This window comes from Notechis scutatus, chromosome 1 (genome assembly GCF_049901735.1).
Source record: "Notechis scutatus isolate UNSWTSFEM ecotype Mainland chromosome 1, rNotScu1.2, whole genome shotgun sequence".
NCBI lineage: Eukaryota > Metazoa > Chordata > Lepidosauria > Squamata > Elapidae > Notechis > Notechis scutatus.
This window is the reverse complement of record NC_142009.1, coordinates 148,358,653-148,378,988: the sequence shown is the minus strand read 5'-3', so window position 1 is coordinate 148,378,988 and position 20,336 is coordinate 148,358,653. Positions and strand designations below refer to the sequence as shown.

Here is a 20,336-nt window from a genome sequence, read left to right as displayed (position 1 = left end):
TCTGTAAAAATTGATGTCCCCCATGAACAAGCTCTGAATGCATAGAATATCTAAAAAGGTAAGCAAGGAGAGTACGAATTATAATCCCATTTTTATATAATCCTACCCTTTCTGCAAGGACTTCTTCATCTGTACCCATTTCATGCCATAACCTATAAATACCACTGAGTAAGATCTTTGGCTATCTAATAATCTGAAATAAGATCTCTCCAATCTTACATACATACTTTATTCAATGACTTTACTGACTTAGGGCATAATTAATGCCATCATTTGGTGATATCAACCAGAATTTGAATCCATCCTACCTCATCTCAGTTGGTTACCTTCTATATGAGCTGCAGAAATTTTACACAGTTCGAACGAATATACATCAGTTTTAAAAATATATACCTTCTTTGCTTCAGAAAAGTATGAGAAGTGCATCACAAATAGGAACAGCAGCTTACAGTTATTTATTTATCACATTTTTATATCACCCATCTCACCTTAGTGGCTGCAGGCAGTTGACAATAAAAAAATACATGGTATAAAAGCATAAATAAGAAAAATTATAAAAACAAAATTTAAGAGGTAGGGCTACAACAGTTAAAAAGTTAACAAGGTGGAGAGAGCACCCTCACAAAACCAATTGTCCTGAGGATCGCATATCACTCTTTGACGTCCATGCCAAATATTAGGATCAATTATTTCTGAAGGCCAGAAAAGTGGGGGGGGGGGGAATGCCTGATCTCTGGGGTCAAAGTGTTCTATTCAGAAGGCATGGGTAATGGCAAAGAAGGTTCTCTTCCTGGATCTCAGCAGTCAAAATAATTTAACCCACAGGATCCACAATGCACTGTCCCTGACTAACTAGGCTGGAATGGGAAGATTCAATTGGAATGAAACATCACATTACAATTTCATTACTCAATTAACAGAGTTAGGAAGGGACCTTGGGAATCTTCTAGCTAGCCCAACCTCTGGCTCAAACAGGAGATCCTATAGCATTTTGGATACATGGCTATCCATTTCAGCTTTTTACACCTTCTCAGTTCTTATCTACAGCTTTCTGATTTCACAGTTTCAAAAATCTTGTCTTCAGTTTATCTTGTATCTATTATTATTAAGTTTATTACTTGTGCATGTCTTAAAAAGAAAACAAATAATATCATTCCCCAAAGAGTTTACCATTGAAGATTAATAATAATCTAGATCAGGGCTGTCAAACACATACTGGTCATGCCCACGCCCAGTTTGGTGAAGGGGAAAAAAGTCCCGATATGTCATGTGATGCAACTGTGACAACGTGAGTTTGACACCCCCTGATCTAGACCCAAGCAAATGTTGTGCCATCTTATCTGTGCTCTAGTCCTAAAAAAATTTACTTTACTTTCTCAGGTTATAAATCTTTGATCGACAGCAATGGATTTGAGGACAAACGATCTAACTCAAAAAAATGTAAAAGTATAAATTTCTCCATAGCTTTTGGATATATATGAAAGTATAGGCTGAGTATGTTTTGTAAGAGAGACAGAGAGAGAGGGAGGGAGGGAGAGAGAGAGGGAGGGAGACAGGGAGGGAGGGAGGGAGGGAGAGAGGGAGAGAGAGGGGGGGGGAGAGAGGGAGAGATAAATGGATGGACGGACGGACGGACAGATATGTAAAATCTCTACTCCTTTGTTCTAAGCATTCCTCCTCCCAATCCAAATGGTAATCTGCTTTCCCAATGACAGAATCCTTTCCTTACTTAAAGATATATAAAAAAAATAATTTATTCATTAAGCATATTTAAAAGCAGCTTCAGTTTCAATTGTGACATAGGTGTGCATCAGTATTTTGGATGCACTTTCTGTACTGAAATATACTCTGTCCAAAGCCTTCTCAATCTAATGTGATGAGTATGTTAAAGGTGGTATCACACATTTGGAAAAAATACACGACTGTGAAAATGTAATTTCAAATTACTGTAATATGATTTCTGAAAAATCTAGCAGAGCAGAATGAGAGGCATAAAGCAAGGAAACATAGAGGGGGCTGGTTTGCATAGTCGATATGACAAAAGGACAACCTAGTATTCCGGAACAGATGTAGCTAAAAATATGTAAGAAGAGCCTATCAGAAACAGAAACTCTGTGTACCAGATAGAGAAGCAGCAGTGAAATATTACTTTACTCACATTCTCAGCTTTGCTACCGTTTGTCCCACACAGAATTTAGTTAAAGACTTTAATTGTTTCATAAGATGTAGGAGTACCTGACTCTTCAAAATTAATTAACTCACTGCCCTAAAACCCTATTTCAAATCAATGCTACATAAGGCTTTTCTTTACTGGAAGAACTTCTGTAAGGACAGCTTCTGTTTCTGCATTTGTCTTTATTCTCTGTTTCCTGGGAAAATATACCCTCAGGCAGAATTTAGGAACTGCCAGGTTTTTCAAACCGAGTTTAATATTCAGTGTTAATCCTTGAGTTATGCAATTCTTACATTTCTACATAAATACTATTGTTTAAATTCTTTGAAATATTGTTTCTGACTTGTGTTATTATTGGGAAATTTATACTGGATAATTTATAATCCAACACTTGAAGAACCACAAGCTTCTCTCTTAATCTGTTATAAAATATTATTTTTACAGATGAAGATCAATCAAAATAGAGCTGGAAGAGACCTTAGAAGTCTTCTAGTCCAATCCCCCGCTCAAGCAGGTGATCCTATAGCAGGGGTCACCAACCTTTTGTACCTCAGGGACCACCAAATTCATAATTTTAGATCCCAGGGACCACTGACCGGGTCTGTAGGCGTGACCTAATTTGTGGGTGTGGCTTGGTGGTCATGTGACTGGCTGGGCATGGCTTGTATATATGTATAAATATTATAAATATTTATACAAATATTGAATTTTTTATAAAAAAGAGCAACTTTTATCCAAAATCAGGCAAAGCAGGCAGATTGAGTTGCTCACAGAATCACAGATTCATTCAGAGATCTATCTATCTGCCATTGGCTAGCTCAGTCTGCCACATAAAATTTGCTTGCAAGCAAACTCATAAAATTTGCTAGCAAGCAAACTCACAAAATTAACTCACAACACACCATGTATGTAAATATTAACTTTTTCATTAAAAAAAGAACAACTTTTACCCAAAATCAGGCAAAGCAGGCAGATTGAGTTGCTCACAGAATCATTCAGTGATCTATCTATCTGCCATCGGCTAGCTCAATCTCTCAAATTTGCTTGCAGTGAGTCTGCACTGAATTTGCTTTCAAGCAAACTTTCAGTCCTAAGGGAGGTTTGGCTGTGTTTAAAAGCAGAGCTGAAGATCTAAAGACTAGCTAGAAAGCAAGAAATCCAACCATTTTCTGCTTCCTAGCTAATCTAAATCTCCCGGCACAGCAGAACAGATGATGGTTGGAAAAAGAAAAAATAGAAATTTAGCAGGCAAGTTTACTGAGTAAGGAGTGAATGGGAGGGGAGGGTTCCCACGGGCCATGTGGGTGGCGCAGCCTTGCATTTCTGCGCAGCCTGGATTAATTGCTTTGGAGGGGTGCTTTGGGGCTGAGATTTCTCTGCGGCTCACCAAAATTTTCCCATGGCCCACCAGTGGGCCATGGCCCACTGGTTGGCGACAGCTGCCTTATACCATTTCAGACAGGTGGCTGTCCAGTCTTTTCTTAAAAGCCCTGAGTGATGGACACCCACAATTTCCAAATGCAAGCTGTTCCACTGGTTAATTGTTCTCTCTTTTAGGAAGTTTCTCCTTAGTTCTATATTGGTTCTCTCCTTGATTAGTTGCCATCCATTGTTTCTTGTTTTGCGTTCTGGTGGTTTGGAAAATAGATTGACTCTCTTCTCTTCTCTATAAATAAATTCTTGATAACAATATATTCTTATCTTCTTATTCGAATTAAACATGAAAATGTAATATTGTGTATTAAAGGTTAATTGTTGTTTTGTAAAAGCTTTTCTGGTTTAAGATGCTAGTAAATTATCATGGACATTAAATTAAGCTTCTCTTTCTTCTGGCAGATTACCTACACTTACTCAACGGTCCCTGAAGTAGCATCTTCTTGAGAATATAACCTTTTTACTTCATTCAGAGCAGCCATAGTGTTTCTTCTAATACTAAAGCAGTTCTGGGAAAAGTGCTTTGGGATCTAATGAATTTGGAGCACCACCTGATCCATCCTTGACATGTTTCTGAACTGTCTCATTTCCACTTTTTTCATAAGTGAAGAAAGAAAACAGCAGCTGTAAAAATTGCTCTGCCACTCAGCAAATACCTCTGTAACGTGGATAAGCAATTTGCACAGAATACATACAGACATAGACACAAACACACACTTTCAAGGACCCTAAACTTGCAATTTAGTGGCTGAATTTTGCTTTGTTACTTCTATTAATCAGACAGTTTGTCCTTCTTTACTGTGTAGCCCCTCCTCCTATTAAACACAATATTTTTTAAGAATGTGCAGATTATGATCTTGCATATAAATTTGAAGTCATTCCTCATCACTTCTAGTTCAAAGGGTTACAGATTACATCTCTCACTGCAGTGTAATTGCTTATCACACATCTACATACTTCCTAATTTTCACACTAACATTTTCCCATACAGAAGAAACACCCAGATAATTTGAAAAGTAGCACACCAATTCAGTTGAGGGATTAGCTCATTTTTGCCATTGATGTCAAAAGATCTATGTTTAGATTAATATTTGCCAACCTCTTAAAGCATAATAGGGATTTACATGGAACAATAATGCCACAAAACATCAAAGCTATGTTTGGCTGCAGTACCTTAGCGTCTTCAGTGCTTTCCGCTACCATATATGTGAAGTTGATGTTCACCAGATCAGTGCCACTACAGACACAAACTATTCGTCCTTCAAGTTCATTTTCTGCTTTACTGACAGCTTCAAGAGCAGCTAATATTTTCGGATCCTGTTGGACAAAATTAATTGCTTGAAAAAAAACACCTCATGGATTAAAAAAGAAAGAAAATGTATTGCTCATTTTCACTCATAAGCATTTCTTATTCCTATTTACCTTCTGTATATTTTTGCCATTATTCCAAACACATGTTTAGAGATATTTCATTTTCTACTTAGGCAGGTGATAATAGTATAGAGAGATCATATTCACGTTAGGTAACTGATGGTGGTTAATTTACATTCTATTTGTGAAATAGTAACAATAATTCTTGGGTTCTGGGTGCAATGACCTTACCCAAGTGAAATAGTCTGATCATAGTTATTGGAGAGAGAGAGAAAAAGTGTACCTTAGGATACACTTCTCCAATTGGCACCTTCCAGATATGCTGCTACTCTGAAAATATCCCCAGACAGCATATCCCAAAAGTGATTTTTCAAGAGGCGACTGGACTTTCTGATTTTTCTTTGAAGATGTTTCGCTTCTCATCCATCAGTTCTGTCTTCAAAGAAAAACCACAAAGTCCAGTTGCCTTTTGAAAAAGCACCTTTGGGACAACCAAGACCTGGATGACCGAGCATCTCCATAGCCAAAGACAGCATAGAGTACCAAAACACCTGGGAGACATCAAGTTGGAGAAAATACCTTAGAAATAAACTTCCACTCCTTACTCAAGTGTCCCTTTGAGATCATGGGATCTTTTTAAAATAAGTCTGCATAAAAGTTTTACAAAAGACTGCCTACAAAGCACATTCTGGAGGCACTTGTTTCATATTTAGCATTGAAGTAAAGTTTTACTTCCACTCTAGTTTTCTTGAGCAAATGAAATGGGGTGGGTGAGGGATGGGAAGGACTATTTATTCCCACTGCTTCAGAGAGTAATTTGTTTGGGGGCATTGTTGGTTTTCAAGTAAAATTAAATTTAGCTTTTACAAACTGTTTTGCATTTACAGGAAAATTTCATCAACTACAGTCAACTAATTGTTACAGGATTCAGGTTAAATTCTCTGAAGTTTGGTGTAGTGGTGAAGATGCCGGCCTATAAACCAGGAGACTGTGAGTTCTAGTCCCACTTTAGGCATGAAAGTTAGCTGGGTGACTTTAATCCAGTCACTCTCTCTCAGCCACAACCCATTGTGATTGAGGGAAAACTAGAGGAGGAAAGAATATGTTCACTGCCTTGAGTTATTTAAAAATAATAAAGGCACAATTTAAAAAAAAAACTATAAAAATTGGTCAAAATTATATCTGTCTGCCTTTGGATGAATGTATGAATACAATTTAGATTCACAGAAGGTGGTGTCTTTCTACCACAAGCCAAACTAGCCAATACTCCCTCTATAGAAGGGGAAATTATGTGAGAAGCATGAATGAAAAAGTATTAGTCTGTGAAATTTATCACTACCCTATGGCCTCCAACAGACTAGACAAAAGCCAGGGCTAAGGAAAGAGATACATTTCAGGTAGCTTGCTCAAACACAACCAAGTCATTTTGATGTAGAAGCTTCCAGTTTATTGATCCCATTAAAAAAAAAACCATTTGGATGGTACCATCTTAATCAGATTCAGAATCCCGAAGAACAAATGTATATTAAAATACTTATTATCATCCTTATCATAGCCATCAATGTTTGGAGGTATTCTGAATCAAGAAGCCTTGATCTATAGTCTAGATTTTATTTTTAAATGCTTGTGATACAATGCAAGCATTAGGATAGAGCTTCTTAGTGCCACAGATTTACATGGGAAAATTTCAGCACATGCTTCAATGTTTGCCCCTGAAAAAACTCAGATCTATGGGTGTAATATATCCTTTGCATGTAAACAATTCTAAATTATTTGATCTTCACCAAAAGTTAGTTTCTACAGCCCAGTTTTTCAAAATTAAAAATCCATTGTCCCTTGAGGGTGCAAATAGTGCAGAAGTTCTTGAAACCAAAGAAAGTTTCCATTGCTGGGCCTCAAGCCAATAGCAATTGTTTAAAACAATACTTTCAAACAAAACTACAGAAATACCTTTGGTACTGCTCCAAAGCGAATACTGTTGATCAGGGAACATTCTAAAACTTGCCCTTCCTGGAAAAGAAAGGAACATCATAAATGCCAAGCAGCCAATGTGATGTATCTTGAAATAGAAAATACACCAACAGCTAAGCTTTTAAAAATACACAATCTTAATTAATACCAGGCAGTATATATTAATGTCAGTAAAAACAAACATGGAAATCCTGTGCTCTCTAGAATTTGTCAGACTCTAAATGCCATCATATCTAACCATTGGCCATGGTGGATGAGATCTAATGGGGAGGGAGTGATCACAACACAGTGATCACTCCTGATGTAATGATATGGGGGAAAGGTTTGGGAGACCTGGTGAAGAGATGTTGCCAAAGGAACAATCAAATAAGAGGAAGCATAGCCCACAGCTGCATAATGGGCGAAGCAAGAGGGCCAGAAGGACCCTCCCCAAATTATCGGGCTATACAGGTGATGGTGCAAGAATTGTACTTTCAGACTTACAAGGTCCTGTTAATTCTGCTTTCAACAAAGCAGAATTGGTTTATTTGGCCGTGTTTCCTGTCTGGTCTACCTGCTAAGGCTGACATCTGTGGAAAGGTGGGGAATTTTTTGCTCTTCAGAGGTTCTTCCAGGAACTCCATTCTACAGAGCTAATGGTGAGAGATGCTGGGTGGTGTTCAGTAACACCTGGTCAAAGTTTCAAACTGTTACACCTGTTACAAACCTCCAGGGAAAATAAATTCAGCAACTTCATTCACACTCATCTTTTTCATAATTTCTTGCATCCAACTATACAAAATGTGGCAAGACCAATACTGAATCATTAGATGAAAGGGAACAAAAATGAGTTGTTGCTATACAGATGCAAAACTGATGCAAGTAGAGAATGGATAGAAGATATAGAACAAGGATTCCAATTACACACACAAACACACATACACACACACCCCTTCCATCCATAAATACATCCATTTTCCCCTTTTCACTATTAATGGATGGAATTAAATTATTGGCAGAAAATTATTTTCTTACCTTCAAACTAATATTATAATCTTTGGAATATTTCTTCATCATTATACATTTAATAAGTATGCTTAGGGACTTTATCTAGTCTGTTGTCCTCTAGTTGTTCAGTTTCAATTCTCATAATCCTCCTACAGCAATGCAATAGTAGTAGCAGGATATTATGGGAGCTATCTCAACAAATTACAGGCTGTAGCATTATAATCTAAGGCCCTAATATTTGGAAACAGTGCCTCTCACTAGAACAGCTAGAACTGCATCTCATGCTTCTTAGAGGAAGCAAAAAAAATCATGAGACCATTGTAAATTTTACCTTTCCTTCACTTTTCCATGATAGAAAAAAGCCAAATTCATCAACTTTAAAGAGGCAGCCTGGCTCAAAAACAGAAGATTCCTGTTGAAAAAGAAACCCAAAATACTCAGGTATGCAAGAAAGAATTTAGAATCCAAATTATTCACCTTTAAAAAAAAAAATCAAAGACAAAATATGTTAAATGAATGAATAACCAAAGCAGCAACGTGATCTTTGTAGAAATGTTACTCAATGAAGTTAAACAGTATGATCTTGAAGTACTCTACTATGTTTACAGCTTTTACTAGTATGAAGGAATATTCTTAGGTCCTAGTAGATTTCTGTACTAACTTAAAGACATACCTCACCTTTTCACCGAGGCTCAAATTATCCTACTTTAGATACATTATGCATGAATCCATAATCTAGACAAAATTGTAATGCTGGGAAAGGTAGAAGGAAAGAGAAGAAAAGGCAACCAACAGCAAAATGGATGGACTCAATTACAACGGTGATGGATGCATTGTTGAAAAACTGAAGGACTAAATAAGGGACAGCTCATCATGAAGAAAGTTTGTGCAGTTGCTAAGAGCTGACAACAACTTGATGGCACGTAATTGTCATCATCATCATCATCTTTTTTCATGAACTTAGGTAATCTACACCGGAGATTAGCAGGGATGGGTTCCCACCAACAAGTTGTTTGGAGACAGATTTCTAAATTTCACATTTCATTCCAATTTTTAGTTTAAAACAATTACTGGAAAATTTCTCTGATTGAGATATGAAGAAACCATTTGTTTTATAAACTGTATCCAAAAGGTCAAATTTGGATGCAACTGTTGGATGTGTACCCAGGTCTACCATTCACTGCAACAGTCTGCTTGATTCCTGCATAGGAACTACATTTGAAGTTTGGTTTAATCCCTCTCCACATGTATTAAAGCATTGCATCAGTGGTGGGATTCAGGTTTTTTTACTACCGGTTCTGTGACCGTGGCTTGGTGGGTGTGGCAGTGGAAGGATACTGTGAAAACTCCAGTCAGAGGTGGGATTTGCTGGTTCTCCGAACTACTCAAAATTTCGGCTACCGGTTCTCCAGAACTGGTCAGAACCTGCTGAATACCACCTCTGCATTGCATCCTGTTGGAAAAGATTATCTGCGTATTTCTAATACCAGATAGATATTTTTTTATATTTGGGATGGGGAAGTAAATACTGAAGCATATTTTTCTAAGCAAAAATAATTCAGCAAGCTACTTACATTTTCTTAATATATGCTACAACTATTGGGAATGAAATTTGCAACAATCTTCACAGACCTTAAATCTTTAAAAGTAGTTTTTTTTATTTCAAGAGCTAAGAAAATGGAGTAAAAGTATCACCAAAGAGGGTTATTAGGATTTCAGCCTTTTACTTACTTGTCATGTTAAAGAGAACATTCAGCTAATCTATCAAATGCTTGAGATTCCGTTTATGCATGTTAAAGTATCAAACAATACCAGACAGTTATATTCAGTTAAACAAACTATCTACTACTAAAAGGAATGCTGATCCCATGGTTAAATAAAAGAGCATTCTGCATTTTAATATTTTGAAGTGCAATATGTTCCCTCTCACATTCCTTGAGATGACCTCTTTTTACCCTTTTACATTTATGCAGATCAATGAATTATCTCCCTTGCCTATATATTATATATATTTTTGTCCTGGATTTTATGGCTTTCTCACCTTCATTACACTGTGGTCTATGGACATTCTTTTCTTTCTATGCATTTTTCAATGAGGAATTTTAAAAGGACGGCAAAAAAGTAGGGATTCAATTGCTGCGCATTCATAAAACAACATTTTTAAATACATGTACATCAGGGGTGAGATTCTACTGGTTCGCACCTATTCGCTAGAACCGGTTGTTAACATTCTAAGCAGTTTGGAGAACCGGTTGTTAGAAGAAATTACTGGCCTAATCCTGTAAGGAAGGCAGGAAGGAAACATTCTGGTATTGCTTACAGAAACTGCCTCTCCATTAACCCTTATTACATTCTTGGCAGGACTAGACTTCCTGTCTCTGGAACTTTTCTGGTGTTTTTTTTTCCTCCTTTGCTGGTACTTTGCTTGTGTGAAGTGACCATTCAAAGTTACAATGGCACTGAAAAAAGTGACTTATGACCATTTTTCACACTTACGACTGTTGCAGCATCCCCACAGTCACAAGAGGCCAGGTGAGGAGATGCATGCCATGATGTGAGTGATGTTGAGTTGGCCATGCCCAGCCAGTCACATGACCACCAAGTCATGCCCACCAACTAAGCCACGCCCACAGCACCAGTTGTTAAAAAAATTGAATCCCACCCATGATGTACGTTCACCAAGCTGAAAGGGAATGTTTATTATAATTTCCAAAACTGCTTGCTGAAGAAGAACAATCATTCAAAATCTTTATATAGAGAGATATAATATGGATTAGTATTAGTTATAATTCTTCCTAGCAAGTAGGATTCTGGAGGAAGAGAACAGCTCTAATTTGGTTCTTTTTCGTCTCTCTATCATGGCCACCAGGATGCTTAAGTTAGGTTTAACTGAAAATGAGTCCTCTTTTTTTGACCCTATCTTGCATAGCATCTACTTTCACAAAAAGGCGGTGTTTGATATTCCTCTCTGAAGTAATAATGACCAGAAACAGATTTCTATTATTTGCCCTCAGAATGCAGCTTCCAGCTATATTTCCAGATACTGTATAAGCTTCTTACCTCTTCGTATCTATCAAAAGTAGCTCCATCCTGTAGAAAGGAAGGCACTGGCTTCTGCCAGTTAAATTCATATGGTTTTGCCATTCTGTGGACCACCCTGAATAATTAAAAAAAAAAAAAAACAAATGAAATAAACTGTTGCCATGTTTAACTCTCATAAGGAACAACAACAAAAGGTTAATTGGGATTGTGCATACAGTACTGCCACTTGTTCTTTATAGTAAATCCTAGTGAAAACCCTCCATTTAAATGAAAATCCAGAAAAAGCTTGCCAAGAAACTGAATTTTGCCTGTAGGGTATCTTAACTGGCAGTAACCACCATTTGAAATTTTGAGATTGTATAATAGGTATGCTCACAAAAGGCTCTATGGAGAGTGTGATAAGAACAAAGCATTCATTTATTGGAAAGCTAACTACTGAGGATGCCTACAACTTCTGGCATCCAGGCACACCCTTATTTACTTTATCTGTTTTCCAGATCAATGGGCATAGTTCTAAATCAGTACCAACCAAACTACCAATCCTTTTAATTTTGTAAAAGTACCCATGTTCTCCTTCTTAGAATGAAAGATGTGCTATGCACATGATAACCATCTATGTGGTTTTGTTATAGGAATAAAATAACATTTAAAAAAATTCACACTGGTGGTAGAAGCCTGGCTGATAACAAAGAAAATATTCATAACATTGATTTTAGTAAATATTTATTCAGAAATATTTATAAGTCCTCATTTTAATCAACTGTTTGATTTTAAGTGATGGAATTGAGAATTAAGCCATTGTGACATTCATTAAGATCTCTAGCTGAAAATGACAAACATTCAGGAACAAAAATGAAAACATTCAAAATGCTATTTAATACTATTAATCAGAGAGATTTTTAAGTAAACCCCAAGGCTACCAATCAGAAAATATGAAGAGCGTCAAAAGCCAGAGGCAGCTAAAGAAAAATATATGAACTGGTGATCTCATTAAAAGCTGCAATGTGGAGAGGGGAAAAAAAACACCAACAAAAAGAAAGACAAAACAGTTTAGCCTTGACAAATTGCTGAAAAGTATTGCTAGACAACGTAATTTTCATTTGAATAAACAAAGCAGCCTTCATTTCAAGTTCTAAAAGGCTATACTTTCCCTGTAGAATTTAGATGTCCCCTTTTTAATATTTTCAATTTAATGGTTTAGAAACAAATTTTGCAAAGGATTTCAGGCCTCTGGCTTTTTATCCACTCACAGGATAACCTTCAAAAGCACAACGGAATGGGACTCAGAGTGGTGCTATTATTAAAAGACTGGGAGGGAAACATCTTGAAACCATGTTCAGCATTCTGTCCTTATCTTGTTATGCTATCCAACTCAGTGGAATGTTGGAAACATATTATGCAAAAGCATTCAAGGCTCTTGCGGTCCATCTGTCTGTCCATCAGCAGGATAACTCCCCGCCCCCCACTAAAAAAAAGAGAGAGAGAATGGGATCAAATTTGGCGTGGTAGTCAAAGCCAACAAGAGAAAGTTTGAATTGGAAAATTAGCTGGATCAGGTAAAGGATAGAAGAGAAAAACCTTCCCCCAAAAATCCCCCAAAGCATTACTATGAGACAGAATAGGGCAGCAAGTTCTTCCCACTTCCTTCCTAGTCATTTGACCTAAGGCTATTTTAAGGAATTGGAAAACATTCTAAAAACCCTGCTCTGCCTCCTTTCTTTTATTTATTTGGTTGCGAGAAAGTTGGAAGTGAACTGCAATTGGGAACATTAAATTAAAAATATCAAAAGGACTTCTTTCAATAAATACTTCTTCGCTTTCGTCTGCTGAAAATTAATATAGACATAACACATTACCTTAAAATAACACTCACGACCTTCAGAAAATTATGTTTTCGATTAAAAGCATAAGCAAAGAAGCTCTGAACTCCTTGGAGATGAAGCACTAATATACAAACACGACTTTGCCAAATAATGAAAACTATTTCAGACTTGTAAAGGTAGGGAAAGGAAATTAATGTTATCTCAGCGCACTGTTCTCTCTTTTTACCTTTTAATGTCAAATTGCTTTTGAAAGAGAGATACAGGGACAGCGATGTGCAATTATGAGAGAGGCAAAATACTCTTTTGAAAACTTGCTATCTTTTCCTGCTACCACCAAAATTCTTGAGGATAATTTTACTTATGCTTTAGATACCCTGTTTCTCCAACAATACGGCCTCCCCCAATAGGAAGTCCCAGCATGTTTTATAGGCATGAAATGAAATTAAGCCCCTCCCCCCAAATTAAGGCCTATATTAAAACATGCAAAATGGGGGGGAAATGGCGGGGGGCTTGCTGTTAGGAAGTACTTTTGTTGCACACCTGGATATGGTGCTGCCTGCGTTGACCCTGATACAAAGTGCCCCACCAACGCCGAGGTCAACATCCAAGCCGTCGCCGCCCGCCCTAAGATGCAAGGGGGGGAAATTAAGTCACCCCCGAAAAGACGGCCTAGCCGTTTTTTCGGGGCTCAAAAAAAAAATAAGACCCGGCCTTATTATATGAGAAACACGGTACTTTCTAAACTCAGATCGTCCATTATTTTATTTTAAGCACCCAAAATCATTTGCTACAATACATTTTAAATATGCATTGTAAGAACCCCTAAGTAATAAATGAAGCCAAAATTTAATAATGAAATCTGTGCTTCAGTTAAAAAGACAGGACTTATTCGTTTCCTTTTTCTAAAAAGAATAAGACACATACAAGGCTTATTTTTCTCTTATTGTATATTCAAGGCTACACAAAATTTAAAGGATTTAATATAAAATAAATTGAAATACTGTGCAATGTTTAAAAAAAAGACCTCCAGGAAGCCTCACCCGAGAGCAAGGATTTCATATCCCTGCCCTACAATATAGCATGTACAATATAGTATGTACTCAAGAGTTATTTTTCCCCCTGCTCCCCCAACAGCACAAATCAAATTTATGTGTTAAATTTGTGGAGCAAGACACTCATGGGAGAATAGCATTTATTGCTGGCACATGATGAAATGATGAAAATCAAATCAGCATCCTAATAAAACTTTCAATTGCTGGTTATTTTTACTGCAATTTTTGACCATTTTAAACAAAAATGAAAAGCGTGCGTGCAAAATAGAAACAAACAGTTCATAATTAAGTAACTTGTAGCTATCAAGGCTACAAAAGTCATCAGAATCGTATTAATGGTGTTGACAGCTTCACTGCAACATGAACAGCTATCGTATTTTCAATAACAATAAAAGGTACATCGGCCTGACTTTACAATGCACAAAGCATGTCATCTTGACCATAGTTGTAAATATAACTTTAAAAAGTAGGCATCATTTTCTCTTAATATTATGGGGGAAACTACAGCACAATAAAATCTCTGTCATTATTATTAGATACTGTGATGCAGAAGGACGATAAATAAAGTACTGATATGAAATGCTTGCAGAATCTCTTTTCTATGGAATCAAGACAATGAAACTTTATGGGAATTTGTAAAATAATATCAGGAGTTTGAAGCCTCTTCTTGTTAGCAATCAAAAACCGAAGCGCTTATTGTTAGTTTAGATGCCAACTATAATGAATTTTGGTGATCAAAGTCATATAATCTTAACAAATCTTAGCTGAACAATGCCCAATTGTTTGAATTTAATAATTCAACTGATAACCTTCATGCGCCAATTTCTACAACAGCTAATGAGGTCATAAAGCAACTGCCCCAAACTCTCTGATCCAAAAGGCAAAGAAAAATCGTCATTTGGGACAGAGAAAATTGAAACCAATCCAAATGAAATACTTCAGTAAAGATGCCAAAAAGTGACTTGAGGAAAAATACCTGAATATTCTATATATTTAATTCTCCCATGTAACTGTTATATCCTATATTGAACTTACTAAACTCATTCAAAAAGAAAATATTATAAGTATATTTTATCTTAATAATTGACTAGTTCTGTCAGAAAAATGCATAGGGATTACATATACTACAAATTGGAGAATAAAATCAGGAATCAATTTCTGCAATTCAGCATTATATTTTCTTAACTGAATACAGGTAGTCCTCAACTTACAACCACAATTGAGCCCAACATTTATGTTGCTAAGTGAGAAATTTGTTAAGTGAATTTTGCCCCATTTTACAACTTTTCTTGCCACATTTGTTAAGGGAATCACTGCAGTTCTTAAATTAGTAATACAGTTGTTAAGTGAATCTGGTTTCTCCATTGACGCTGGGGATCACATGACTCCGGGACACTGCAACTATCATAAATGTGAGTCAGTGGTCAAGCATCCAAATATAAATCAGGTGACCATGAGGATGCTGTAATGTCATAAGTGTGAAAAATTGTCCCAAATCACTTTTTTCAGTACTGTCACCACTTCAAATGGTCACTAAATGAACTGTTGTAAGTCAAGGACTACCAGTACAGCAAAGCTGTTCTTCGGAATGCACTGATCCAGTGTAAATCTGTGATTCCACAGGTTGCAATGGTGAAGAAGATGACTGTGTAAAAAGCAATGCCTACAAGAGTCAGTGTGTCTTGGTTGATTTCCAATAGTTAAGCAAGGCTGGACCTAATTAGCCTTTGCGCACAATTCATCAGGTTTACCTGAGCTGTAAGTTAGACAGGGAAGTCAAAAAACACTGTGGATAAGAAGATGGGGGGGGGGGGACAGACGACTTTTGTCATATTGCCAAGGAAACAGGTTGAGCTCCATTCAAAATAGGCTCTTTTTGGTGAATTTTATCTCCTTTTCTAATAATAATTGACAAAAACTTGTCCTATCTTCTGACCCGTTGCTCAGAGGTAGGTCTCATTAAGTGGTTGCTTCCACTCCATTATTATCCACAGAGACATAAACTTTGTGAAGCAAATCCATTGGTGTATTAACCACTGGGCAAATCATTAGTAACTTTCTCAACAACTGATTATGCAACGGACATAACATCAAAGGCTACTGAGAAAACTTTTGACCAATATTCCTTAAATCTGGGGTATACTTTTGGTTCTATATTTTGTAAGTATTATACTGTAGGGAAAGCATTTATTTGTGCATCAGACTGAATTTACCAGACACTTTAACTTACACTGAAATTAATTTAAGAGGAACTTTGGCCAAATGAAGGACAAAAATAAATTGTGAAGGGATGATTACGAGCCAGTAATAGAATTTGGAACAAATGAAAATTCAATTACCTTTAAGTACTGAGAAAAGAAATGCTAAATGTACTGCCAGTAAGGATTTCTCTAATTTCCAGAAATGTAATGAAAAAACAAAACAAAACCTTGAGATCTTAGTTTGACATAAATAAAAATTAACTGATACTATAATAAAAAAGCAGGGGAAGGTGACAAAAGTCTTTAGCAGATAATCTAGTTTAAAACTTCAACACTTTTTAAAAAGATAAATCAAAATACACAAGTCATTAAAAAAAAAGATCACATGATACATATTTTGGGAAGAGGGTATGACTTTGGTTAATGCTCCTTTGGCCTACACCAGTGGTGGGATTCAAATTGTTTTACTACCGGTTCGGTGGGCGTGGCTTGATGGGTGTGCTTTGCTTAACATCGGCATGCAACTTTCCCCACACCAACTGAGACCTGCAGCACCAATCAGCTGAGAGGATAAAGAAAAGTGCAGGGGCAGGTGGGAGGGCCAATCCTGTGCTTTTCTCTTCAATTTCCTCTCAGCTGATTGGAGGATTGTTTTTCCTCCTCTCAGCTGATTGTTGGCTTTTTTAAAACTACTGGTTCTGCTGAACTGAGCCAAACCAGTAGCATACCACCACTGGCCTACACCTAACAAGCAAGATAGCCATACAGTATACATTTTCAATCAGAACACATTTCAAGGCCTCCCAGATGCATCAGGTGATGCAACTCTCCAGATTCCCAGCCAACAAACAGTTTGACAACTTTGGGAACTGCAGCTGAACCCATTGAGGGAATGCCAGGTTGGAAGGGTGGAACAAACCATACACTAATCATGCATTATATTAAAAACATGAAGGGCGAAGAGCTGCTAGGCAATAACATAATCATGATCAAGGATGGATGGAATCCAGTTACCTGAAATGCCAGCAACATTATTTCCTTCCTGTTCCAGAGGAGGGAAAACGTTCTATAACATGGAAAAATCTGTGGCTCCCTAAATGTTGCTTAATATTATTTATTTAATTTATTTATTGAAATTTATATTGCTGCCTATTTGCACATGGTGACTCAAGGTGGCTTACAGGAATATAAAAACTTCATATATAAAACAATAAAACAATACTTTACTTTATTAATTACAATACTTTATTAATTAGCCCTTGGGCCATATCAAATTGCAGAATTCCAGACACAAATTATTATTAAAATCTGGACTTTTGAGAACATAGAATAACAGAGTTGGAAGGGACCTTGGAGGTCATCTAGTCCAACCCCCTGCTCGAGCAGGAGAGTCTATTCCAAATATTAGCCTCTACCTAGGGATTGAACTCACGGCCTCCTGGTTGTTAGGCGAGAGTTCACCTCTAGGCCACTGCACTAGACTTCTTAAAATCTGATAAAAACAATTTAAAATTGAATTGGAATAAAATACAATTTAAAATAAAATTGGAATAAAATATTATTTAAAATGAAATTGGAATAAAATACAATGATTTAATATATAGATAAATAAAATATGATAAAATTATATTTCGCTATCACCCCTACAATCTACCTCAATCAGTCCCACATATGCCAATCTGAACCGAACCATTTTGCTTAAGTTCTGTGTTGTGTTAAATGTTATTTTCAGATTCTGGCTATACATTAGCTAAGATGTTTTGATATGGGATCCCAATGGGTCATTCGTTTGGTATATAGACCAAGGTACCTGTCTGTCACCCTCTTATACAGGCAACAATCAAATAGGATGTGAGCCAGGTCTTCTACCTCTGCCGCTCCACAAATGCAGACGCCCATTGTAGGGTATAGAATGGAATTTCCCATATCTGACCATTGTGTCAAGCTGTTCGAATCTCACTCACATAAATATCTCCCCTAAAATGTTTTGACAATTGTAATTTCAAATAGCTGTCTATTTGAAAAGTATGTTTGTATTTGCTCAGTCACAATAAAAGTAATAAAAAGAGAATAATCAATTAATAAAATAAAATGCCAGGTAGTTCAAGCTTGTTTGGCTAATGTAGAGAGATACTGAATCCTGTAGTTTAACATTACCTACTGTAGGTTGTTTACTCGTGCTCTGGAAGTTGATGAACTCCAGCCTGTTCATAGGTATGTGGGCAGTTTCTACAGCAAAGAGACCCACATTTAACCAAACAAAATAAAGATTTGCAACATTTTCTATTGGTGTTGCAGCTGACTTTAAGTGCAAAATCCGCTTCATATACATTTAGCTATGAAATACAGAAATATATGTATTATTCTGGACTAGGGGATCAATCTGAAAGATGTGGTATAAAGAACGTTCTCCATCAAGAAATATAATGGGTCAGAAGGCATTTTAATGAGATTGTTGTGAGGATATAAAGACTGTTATTTATATTGTACACCTTGCAAGGAAGTCTGGCATAGAAAATAAATAAATGCACAATATTTCAAATAACCTAGTAAGTACACTTTGGGTGGAGTTGAGAAAAACATCTTTTTTTCCAAAGCAATTAAATTCCAATTTCCCTTTCTTTCTTTTGGAGGGAAGCAACTGAACAATTTGATATTGCATTTACTCAATATCAAAATATACTTCTGACATCTTTATTAATGTACTGAGATCACATAGTGCCCCAGGGTATGTGAAGAATATGAATTGTATGCAGCATCATCTTTGGTTGCTGTGCAACCATAACATATCTAACCATACAAGGGGGGAAGGGGAAGCTGTGGGAGAGTTAGGCGGTATCTGCAAAAAGGATACACAATGTTAATTGTTTGTGAGGCACTCTGACATGTGTTTGAGATGAGAAGCTATACAAATTGAAATAATAAATACAATCATGTAGAGTACAGAGAAATGGACATGCACACAGGAAACAGGAAATGATATCTTAAATATAAATAAACATGAGGATGTTACTTCTTGCAGTCTACCATAATTTTTAGCTACCATAAGAAGTTTCTTTTTCCAAATAGTTCCTAATTATGCTAGAGAACAAGCTCAAATGTAATGTGCATGTATTTCCTACAACTTTAATGGGGGAAAATGACTGTAAATTAAACTGCGTTGTACCATTAGGTTATATCACAAACTTAGTCTGATGCATCATCAAATACTTATTCTTCTTTGTATATATTTAAAAAAAAAATTAAAACAAAGGTAAAAATGATACAAATTAATATAAAGGTGGTAAAAAAGAATGAGAAAGTAAAAGTGCATACAAAAAGAAAAATAGAAAAGAAAAAAATAGACTTCCAGGCTTCCTCACAGCAGTTATAAGTACAATTATAATATTTGTGGAATTCACTGTATACATATCAGAATAATGCATTTAAAATTAAATTCTTTCAATTCTTTTAACAATGCACTTAAAATAATTCCTTTTAAAAAGCCATTGCCAAAGATAGAGAAGGAATATAGTAAATTGAATTCTATTGTTACCATATATTCCTTTGTTGATATAAAATATAGTGAAAGTTAATGTTATTAGAGCTAACTCTCTTTGTAAGTATCAAAATCTTTATTACCTTTCATGATCACTGTCCTATTACCTAATAGGATCACTGCCTTATTACCTAACATTATTATTATTATGATTACAATTATAAGAAGCTTAGCAGAAATTTTGTTATAGTTTGCTGTACCCTGTTCTTCTATCCATAAACATTTTCTGTGTTGGAGAAAATCCAAGTAAAGCACACCATGACCTAACATAACTGAATGTAACAGCAGAGTAGTTTCTCTACAAAAAGATTCTGTTTAGGATTAGCAAAGCCAAAAAGACTGGAATGTAATTGGAGAGTACACACTGAATCCCTTGTCAAGGAAACATCAGATTCCTTGACTTGGATTTTAAAATAAACACCAACTCTAGAGAAACAAAGGGACAGGCAAATATACAATACACAATGCCTGGCTTGGAAGATCATACATGAGAAGGACCTGGATCAGATCTATAGGAGCATTTGCTCAATAACTATGACAAAGCGTTATGCTGGGGTGTTTATTCTGTTGGTGCAGTTTTATTGGCAGATTAGTCAAGAGTGCAAAGACATGCTCAAACTATGGACACTACTTATGACAATACCTATAAACCTTCAGATACTATCCTCTATGGCAAGAGGATGTTATTTCAGCAATGAAACTGGCAGTAATAAATTTCCTATTCTTGATCTCCCTCTCCCTCCC

General features: G+C 36.3%; 1 protein-coding gene across 11 annotated transcripts in view; it reads right to left on the bottom strand.

The window, feature by feature from the left end:
• Positions 1–20,336, bottom strand: part of PLCB4 (phospholipase C beta 4) — a 187,925-nt gene that overhangs the window by 66,263 nt on the left and 101,326 nt on the right. For all 11 annotated transcript variants that reach the window (XM_087948403.1, XM_087948448.1, XM_087948439.1 and 8 more), the window contains 4 exons: positions 10,997–11,093; positions 8,268–8,348; positions 6,929–6,988; positions 4,781–4,924 (listed from right to left, as the gene is read on the bottom strand). In XM_087948403.1, the coding sequence (XP_087804529.1) occupies positions 4,781–4,924; positions 6,929–6,988; positions 8,268–8,348; positions 10,997–11,080 (369 nt within the window). In that variant the 5' untranslated portion in view covers positions 11,081–11,093. The remainder of the gene's footprint in view (positions 1–4,780; positions 4,925–6,928; positions 6,989–8,267; positions 8,349–10,996; positions 11,094–20,336) is intronic.